Below are 9,720 nucleotides of genomic sequence, written 5' to 3'. Positions count from 1 at the left end.
ATATTTTAAGAATATTCTCAAAAAAATATTTTTAAAAATCCCCGAAAAAAAAAATAAATATAAAACCAGTAAGGAAAGTTCCCTTTCACAACTTTGGGTATATTCTACATGTGTATCCTAACAGATGTCGCCTTTTTGAAGGAACATTGACATGCAATTGAACGAACTTAAATATGAGATCTTTATCTATATCTAAACCGACTAACATCAATTCCTGCACATGTCATTCTGAAACCTATGCTAAATTTTGTAAATCGATTTCAAGCAAACTTGACACACCCTATTCGGTATGCTTCGCGGTTTAAAATTTAATCTCAATCAGACATGCATTGATTACTTGGTGTACAATTAACATGAATAGGTCGAAATTATATTTGGAAGCTATGCTATATCAGGGAAACATGTCAGAATTAATTTATATTAACTTCAGTACGTTTACCATCAGCTTGGTCTTCTCAATCCGTTCAAAGGTGGCTGTTACCGCTCTCAATGTTCGACCCATTATGTCGATGTACGCATGTCCGTCTGTATTTTTGGTATAGGGTACTGAATTAAGTCTAGGATGATGTGTGAAAAGTTTCGTGAAAATCGGTTCAGATTTAGATATAGCTCCTATATATATAGTTTCGTCCGATTTTAGGTAAGTGGTGCACCAAAGTCCCTGGAAATCTTTTCATTTGTACGAATTTTAGGCATAGCGTACTGAATTAAGTCTAGAATGATGTATGCAAAGTTTCGTGAAAATCGGTTCAGATTTAGATACAGCTCCCATATATATTTGCATCCGATTTTAAGTAATTGGTGCACCAAAGTCTCTAAAAATCATTCGAATTGCACGAAATTGATCATAGCGTACTGAATTAAGCCTAGAATGATGTGTGCAAAGTTTCGTGAAAATCGGTTCAGAATTAGATATATCTCCCATATATATATTCGTCCGATTTTATGTAATTGGTGCACCAAAGACCCTTTATATATGTTTCGATTTGCACGAATTTTGGTATAGGGTACTGAATTAAGTCTAGAATGATATTGCTAAGCTTCGTGAAAAGATCCATAGCTAGACCGATTGGCACAATGTACTGAAGTAATATAAATTAGTATCTGGCATGTTTCCCAGAAATCGGTTCAGATATAGATATATCACAAAAACGCGACGTTTGTTAGGATACATCTGCAAAATATACACAAAGTGGTGGACTTTACTACTTTCCTTACTGGTCTATTATTGGTTTTGGGGTATCTTCTTCACAGCCACTATTTGATACCAGAAGCTTTTCAAAATGCTCCTTCCAAATCCTCTGTATCTGTCACCAGGTTTCCTTCTTCATCTCTACAAGAGGATGTGCCTGCACCAAAGCCTTTTCTGAAAACACGTTTTCCTCTCTCCTTTTCTTCCGATAATTCTTCATCACATTACGTGTTGCTACTGTCTGCAGGGTTGCCCTATACGCACATTGCATTACACACAGTTGCATTACGACACTCCTGATCGTACCATGGATTTCTTGATGGTGGTTTTTGGTACCCAAGAGTGTTGCTTTGTGGGTAAGTTGAGCGTAGTAGGCCTCGGCTACCTGTTGTGTTTGCAGCTTTTCGACGTCAAATTTCCGTGTTACATTAGATCGCATCTTTGCTGCTGCATTCAGACCCCTGTTTATAGTCCATCGAAAATTATTTTTTAAAACCTCGAAAAAAATTAAATCCGTAAAGTACAGTTTCCACCAATATTTCATCATTATTCGAAAAAAAAAATATTTTTATATTCCGTTATTTTTTTCACTTATTTTTCTTTTGTGTGTTCCACCTAAAGGATGGAAAAAGGCTTATCATTTATTTATTTTTTTATGTCGCATTTTTGTATATTTTTAACGAGAAAAACTCAGGGTATATTTTTTCCAAATGGCATTCAAAAAAAAAAAAAAGACAGAAAAACTTAATAAAAAACTGTTCGTATAAAAATCAAGCATGAACAACAACAACAACAGTGTAAAATAAAACTGCGACCTGAAAAAAGGGTTTTTTTTTCTTATTTATATCCCAGATATAAAAAAAATGCTGAAATTTTATGATGCAAAATTTTCCCCCCATTTTCATTTGAAAGGCGAAAAAAAAAGAAAAACATTTTTTTTTATTATTTTCATGTTGGCAGCAGCAATAGTAGAAAAAAAGACGAACATACAGCTGAAAAAATAAAGAGGGTAACACGAAAAAGAGGAAGAGAGTTGAGTGTCATTTTTCGAAAACCTCCCCCCCCCTTCGTCCCACCACCAGATGGTAAAGAAAAATAAAAAACGTCATTGAAAAAAAATGGAAAATAAATAAAGTTTTGTATAAAAAGGGTTTAATGGGGAAAGGGGTGGGAGTTCGGTTAAGGGGAAAGCGGTCAGTTAGGTTGTTTTTTTTTTAATAAAAGTTGAAATTAAAAAGAAAATGTTAGAAAACCCCTTTTTCTAAGAAAAATGCCCAGAAAACCCCTGGACTAATGTCATTTGGCTTTTAAGGTAATGAAAAAAAGAAAAAGGAAAAAAAATCTTCCAATTTTATTACCAAAGAAAATGAGGGAAAAACGCATGCCCTTTTTGCAGTACCAAAAAAGAAAACAAATTAAAGAAGGAAACAAGGATTTCGTCCACTCAACAGAAGCAAAGGATCATGTGTGTGATGGGCATAGACGTGTGTCTGTGTCTGTGATAACAAGAAAATGCGGTGGGGAGAAAATATGGGAGCAAGGTTGACATTGTATTGTATATTTTTTGAAATTTTGTAGAAAAAACATTACAACAACAAAAACATTATTAACGGTCAAACGCCATTTCCCAGGAAGGGATTACCTAAAATGTCCATTTAAAATATTTATTTATTTTTTAATATTTTTTTCTTCTCTTTCATTTTCAGAATTAAATTGCTCGAAATCTTCATCTAACCTCCTTGCAACCCCCTCTCCCGACCATCAACCAACATGTTGCCGCAACAATATTGTTTGCGGTGGAAATACCATCACAGTAATCTACAGACAATGTTTTCACAGCTCCTGGACCGTGGCTGTTTCTGTGATGTCACCTTGGCGTGTGAGGGTCAGCTGATAAGGGCCCATCGGGTGGTTTTGTGCGCCTGCAGTACATTCTTCGATACGGTCCTCACAAATTATGCCAGTGAACGGGATCCCATCATTATTATGAAGGATATATCATTTGCCGACATCAAATGCTTGATTGAATTTATGTACAAGGGTGAAATTAATGTCGAACATGTGAGTAGGAAAAATATTTTTTTAATTAAAAAAAATAATTTCAAAATATTTTAATTTAAAAAAAAAATAATTTAAAATATGGTTTTAATACCATTCAGGGTATTATGTCTTCTTGCATATATTCGTGACAGGTAAAAGGAAACGAGATAGGCACTTGGTTCCTTTTGAGAATATGCATAGAATCACATTCTGAGTCGATTTATGCATGTCCGTCGGTCAGTCGGTCTGCAGATGTTAAATTGTAAACAAAGTACAGGTCGCAGTTGTGATCCGATTTAAATGAAATTTGGCACAGCTCACTTCTTCGGCCCAAGGACGAATCCTATTGAAATTGAAGAAAATCGATTCAGATTTCGATATAGCTCCCATATATATTTTCGCATATATATTATTCGTAAATGGGCCACCAAAGTCCCTATATAGCTTTCGATTTACACGAAATTTGGCACAGAGTAGTGAATTGAGTCTAGAATGATGTGTGTTAAATTTCATGGAAATCGGTTCCGATTTAGATATAGCTCCCATATATATTTTCGGCCGATTTTAGGTAAATGCTGCACCAAAATCCCTATATATCATTAGATTTGCACGAAATTTGGCATAGCTTACAGAATTAAGTCTAAAATTATGTGTGTTCAATTTCGTGAAAATCGGTTCAGATATATATGTAGCTCCCATATATATTTTCGCCCGATTTAAGGAAAATTCTGCACAAAGTCTCTATATATCTTTCGATTTTCACGAAATTTGGCACAGCGTAGTGAATTAGATATAAGATGACGTGTGTTAAGTTTCATGGAAATCGGTTCATATTTAGATATAGCTCCCATATATATTTTCGTCCGATTTAATGTAAATGGTGTAGTAAACTCCCTATATATCTTTCGATTTGCACGAAATTTGGCATAGAGTACTGAATTAAGTCTAAAATGATGTGGGTTAAGTTTCGTAAATATCGGTTCAGATTTAGATATAGCTCCCATATATATTCGTCCGATTTATTGTAAATTGTCTACCAAAGTCCCTATATATCATTCGATCTGCACGAAATTTAGCACAGCGTATTAAATTAAGTCAAGAATGATGTGTATTAAATTTCGTGAAAATCGGTTCAGATTTAGATATAGCTCCCATATATATTTTCGTCCGATTTAATGTTAATGGTGCATCAAAGTCCCTACATATCTTTCGATTTGCACGAAATTTGACGTAGCCTACTGAATTAAGTATAGAATGATGTGTATTAAATTTCGTGAAAATCGGTTCGGATTTTGATATAGCTCCCATATATATTTTCGTCCGATTTTTAGTAAATGGTGTACCAAAGTCGAAATTGGGCACAGCGTATTGAATTAGGTCTAGAATAATGTGTGCTAAGTTTCATGAAAATCGATTCAGATTTAGATATAGCTCTTATATATAGTTTCGTCCGATTTAATGTAAATCGTTTTTTTAAGTTCCTATATCTCATACGAATTGCACGAAAAATTAAACCCCATCCAATTTTTATTATCTTTTTGGTATTCCAATAAATAGCTGATAACAAATTCTTTTCCCCTTTTTCTTCTAGGCCAACTTGGCATCCCTACTCAAAACAGCTGATGATCTCAAAATAAAAGGCCTAGCTGAGGTGACATGGCGCGACGACGAAGATGGCCCGCCGCCACCGACTCCACAAACGGAATTCTATTCCCCCACAACATCACGTAGCCGTGATATGTTACCCTATGACCACTATGGCCATGAATCCACTGCAACACATCCGCAAAGATCTCACAGTCCCAATGGAGGTGAACAGAGAGAGCAGAAGACACCATCACCCAAACATGGTACCGCCATGAATGCCCGGTTGCCAACACTGACACCCATATTATCGACCACAGCTACGGGGGGTGGTTCGGTAGTGGCAGCGGTTTCACCAAATGATGCCTATTTAGGACCAAAGCGGAAGAGGGGTCGGCCACCATTGGATGATTCCTATGATGTTTTTAATGTGTAAGTAGAGTATACCATCGGAAAATAAATCTCTCTAATAAACCATCCTTTTTACAAATTTCAGACGCAAAATGGCCCATTATGCCGGCGATCAGGGTGATCAACCACCCTATATGGAAGGAGGTTGCCAATATGCCGAGGAAAGATCCAACACACAGCAGCAACAATTACAGCATTCCCGACCCAATTCCCCCTCAGCTGCCGAAGCCTATCAACATCATGTCCAGCAGCAAAAGCAACGTTTACGCTATAAACCCCATAAGGGCCGAGATAATTCCCAGCCCGACGATGATGCCGCAAATGAACCCGAATGGATTACCAGTTCATTGGAAGCTGAACAGGCCACTAAAGATCTCAATCGCCACCATGATCTTGAGGATGAGGAGCATACAAAAAACTTGGCACATGACAGTGATGCCCTTGAAGGTGGCATAACCATTAAGAAGGAGAATCCTTCAGCCGATTCCTCACCCGAAAATTCTCAACAGCAGCTGCAAGAAGTTCGGCGTAAAAATTCCAAAGATCAAGAATCACAAAAATCGCCGAAAACCGAACAAAGTGATGAATTTCTAAATGAGGATGTGGGAGCCGCCACAGTTCCACAAACCGTGGAGGAAATGGAGAGCCAACATCAAAAGAATAACACAAACAAGGAGAAGTCACCAGCGTCATCATCCAATGCTAATAACAATGGTCCTAACACAACATCCAATTCTCCAACTTCCTCCTCAGGATCATCGGCAACAAATGGATCCTCCTCCTCTTCAGCAGCCCACAAGACATCCTCGTCCTCATCAAATAACAATACAAATTCCCATTCCCATCAACATCATCACAGCACATCCAACTCACCATCGGCCTCTACATCCACGGCCGTTGCCACTCATCATGGACATCACGGAGGAGGTGGAGGAGTAACAACAGCAGCAGCATCTGCACCCCCACCACCTCCTCCAACATCGGCTGCTCCTCCCTCGTCTTTACATGCCCATCCGTCTCTAGCCCATCACTATGGCAAATATGTGCCCGAAGGGTATCTCATCAATGAACATGGCATTCTAATGACACATGACTTCATACATGCTCCAACGGCGAGTATTCCAACATCTGCAGCTTCGACGGCAGCTTCCAATGGTGCTCATCCCGATGAATATGTTGACATTAAAATGGATGATTATAATGAGGCGGATTTACGTTTGACCACGGAAGAAATGTCACAATGGCAGGATGTCATTAAAATGGATGATTACTTGGCCAAGGGACGGCGGCCACAATTTTGGGAGGAACCCTTCACGAGGAGGGTAAGCTTAGAAGAAATTATGTTATGGGTCGACAAAAGGAAACGAGATAGACACATGGTTCCTTTAGAGAATATGCATAGAATCGCTTTCTGAGTCGATTTACAAACCCAGGGACGAACCCTATTGAAATTGGGGAAAATCGGTTCAGATTTAGATATAGCTCCCATAAATATTTTCGTCCGATTTTATGTAAATGGTGAACGAAAGTCCCTATATATCATTCGAATTGCACGAAATTTGGCATAGCATACTGAATTAAGGCTAAAATGATGTGTGTTAAGTTTAGTGAAAATCGATTCAGATTTAGATATAGCTCCCATATATATTTTCGTCCGATTTAGTGTAAATGGTGTGCCAAAGTGCCTGTATAGCTTTCGATTTGCATGAAATTTGGTATGGCGTACTGAATAAGGTCATAAATGGCATGTATTAAGTTTCGTGAAAATCGGTTCAGTTCTAGATATAGCTCCCACAAATATTATCGTCCAATTTAATGTAAATGGTGCACCAAAGTCCCTGAAAATCATTTGATTTGCACGAATTTTGGCGTAGGGTATTGAATTAAGTCTAGAATGACGTGTGCTAAGTTTCATAAAAATCGGTTAAGATTTATATGTAGCTCCCACATATAATTTCGTCCGATTTTATGTAAATAGTGTACTAATGTCCCTATATATCTTTCGATTTGCACGAAATTTGGCATAGAGTACTGAATTAAGTCTAGAATAATATGTGTTAAGTTTAGTGAAAATCGGTTCAGATTTAGATATATGTAGCTCCCACATATATTTTCGTCCGATTTCAATTTAATTATGATTATAAATCTAATTGTATACGACAATTATTTTTTTCCAGGTCCTCGATGCCATTAAAAACAAAAGACTTGAAATGAAGAAAGCTGCACGTATTTTAGGTGTCTCATATGGTACGCTCTATGGACGTTATCGGGAGGTCTACGGTTGTCTTAAACATCCATACAGGTATATAAAAATTGATGTTCTGTAAAAATGTGTACTAATTTTGAATTATTTTTATTTTTTATAGCAGCACATCAATGAGACCACAAAGTTCTCTAATGCAGCATCGATTTGATATGGCCTGGCCAACACCAAAACCGGGACAATTGGGTAAGTTATAAAGCAGAACTAGATAAGGGAGTTTATATAGAATATCTTTAAAAAACTTACAATATAACTTTTTACGATAGAGCTCTGAAATTGTGCACAGACATTGCTTGTACTCCTAGGATGTTGGGTATTGAAAATGGGATATATAAAAGGGTACTTCCCAATTTTCGGTATTTTTAACATGTTTTTCAACCGAATTGGCTGTAATTTTGTATTTTGGGTTCCTATTGAATAACACATATCCGTACCACAAATTATTAATATTGACCCAAGTTTCAGGGTGGCCCCCATATAAGGGTACCTCCCAATATTCGATATTTTGGAGATTTTGGACACGTTTTCCAAACGAATTGACTGTAATTTGGTATTATGGGTTCTCATGGAATAACACATATACATACCAAAAATTATTATAATTGGTATAAGTTTCAGGGTAGGTCCCATATAAGGGTACCTCCCAATATTCTATATTTTGGGGATTTTGGACTTGTTTCTTCAACTGAATTGGCTATAATTTGGTTCTCATTGTATAGCACATGTTCATACGAAAAATTATTAATATTGGTCTAAGTTTCAGGGTAGCTCCCATATAAGGGTACCTCCCAATATTCGGTATTTTAGGGAATTTGGGCATGTTTTCCAACCGATTCCGCTGAAATTTGGTATTTTGGCTTATAATTGAATAACAAATATCCATACCGAAAATTATTAATATTGATCCAAGTTTCAGGGTAACCCCCTTATGACGGTACCTCCCAATATTCGGTATTTTTGAGATTTTGGACATGTTTCGCAAACGTATTGGCTGTAATTTTGTATTTTGGGTTCTCATTGTATAGCACATGTCTGTACCAAGAATTATTAACATTGATCTAAGTTTCCGGTTAGCCCCAATATAAGGGTACTTCCTAATATTCGGGATTTTGGACGCGTTTTCCAACCGAATTAGCTGAAATTTTGTACTTTGGGTTATCACTGTATAACACATGTCCATACCAAAAATTATTATAATTGGTCTCAGTTTCAGGGTAGCACCCATATAAGGGTACCCCCAAATATTCGGTATTTTACGGACTTTCGATACGTTTTCCAAACGAATTGACTGTAATTTGGTATTTTCGGTTCTCATGGAATAACACATGTCCATACCAAAAATTATTAATGTTGGTCTCAGTTTCAGGGTAGCCCCCATATAACGGTTCCCCCCATATTTGATATTTTGTGGATTTTGGACATGTTTTACAATCTAATTCACTGTAATTCTGTATTTTGGGTTATCATCCTTTTTATTTATTTTTAATATTGTCATTTTTGTATATTTTTTTCTAAATATATATTTTTTGTCTCCCCAGATATTGGTAAATTACGACCCAAAGACTTAAGTGAACTCTGGACGCGACCGCAGATGTGAGAAAAAATTAGCAAAACTATGGGACGTAGTAGAACGGGACTACAAAAATTGCAAACTCCTACAAAATCCAAAAAATAAGGATACAGTTTTGGATTTTTCAATGGCTCCCAAAAAAAAGGTATCATGTCAAAGGTCATCAACGAGACCCCTTGATAAAAATGGAACCGAGTCACAAAGGATATACAAATTTGCAAAAAAAGTCTTTGTTAGTATTAATATGTTTTGTCATAATACCCTATAGCATTCCTTCCTGTGTATATATATTTAACATAGTGAATTTTTTTTTTGTACTTTTAAGAAAAAAATCTAATTAAATTAATTTTCTAAATACATATAAATTAAATTAAGATTATATTTCTAATAATGATATTGATAATTAAATATACAATTAATTATAAATTATTAAAAAAAAAACAATTAAACATAATTTATTACATAAATATATATTATATAATATTAAGAAGATGAAACCCCACAGAAAAGACATACAAACATGATTTTAGTGTGAGGCTTTTATTGGAAATTTTTTTTGCTTTAATTTTGTTTATAGAATAATTTTGTAGTTTTTTTTTAATTTTTTAAAATTTACTTTAGGTATAAGATTGTAAATTTTTTAATTGGAATTTTTTGCTT

General features: G+C 35.9%; 1 protein-coding gene across 1 annotated transcript; it reads left to right on the top strand.

Annotated features, from left to right (window-relative positions):
- Positions 1-2,962: 2,962 nt before the first annotated feature.
- On the top strand, positions 2,963-9,116 carry LOC133331251 (protein tramtrack, alpha isoform-like). The gene is made up of 6 exons (XM_061539651.1): positions 2,963-3,253; positions 4,824-5,248; positions 5,313-6,549; positions 7,405-7,529; positions 7,594-7,676; positions 9,029-9,116. Exons 1-6 carry the CDS (start codon positions 2,963-2,965, stop codon positions 9,085-9,087), a joined length of 2,220 nt encoding a protein of 739 aa, XP_061395635.1. The 3' UTR covers positions 9,088-9,116.
- Positions 9,117-9,720: the final 604 nt, after the last annotated feature.

This window comes from Musca vetustissima, unplaced genomic scaffold (genome assembly GCF_032173495.1).
Source record: "Musca vetustissima isolate MV318-11 ecotype Yass unplaced genomic scaffold, APGP_CSIRO_Mvet_v1 utg18306, whole genome shotgun sequence".
In the NCBI taxonomy this organism is placed as follows: domain Eukaryota; kingdom Metazoa; phylum Arthropoda; class Insecta; order Diptera; family Muscidae; genus Musca; species Musca vetustissima.
The sequence above is the reverse complement of the archived record's forward strand: the minus strand, read 5'-3'. Positions and strand labels throughout refer to the sequence as shown.

Excerpts from the sequence above, each read along its gene's own strand:
- LOC133331251 (XM_061539651.1), top strand. The coding sequence starts at position 2,963 with ATGTTGCCGCAACAATATTGTTTGCGGTGGAAATACCATCACAGTAAT. Across the intron at positions 5,249-5,312 it reads TCCTATGATGTTTTTAATGT|ACGCAAAATGGCCCATTATG; the intron begins GTAAGTAGAGTA and ends TACAAATTTCAG. Across the intron at positions 6,550-7,404 it reads AGGAACCCTTCACGAGGAGG|GTCCTCGATGCCATTAAAAA; the intron begins GTAAGCTTAGAA and ends ATTTTTTTCCAG.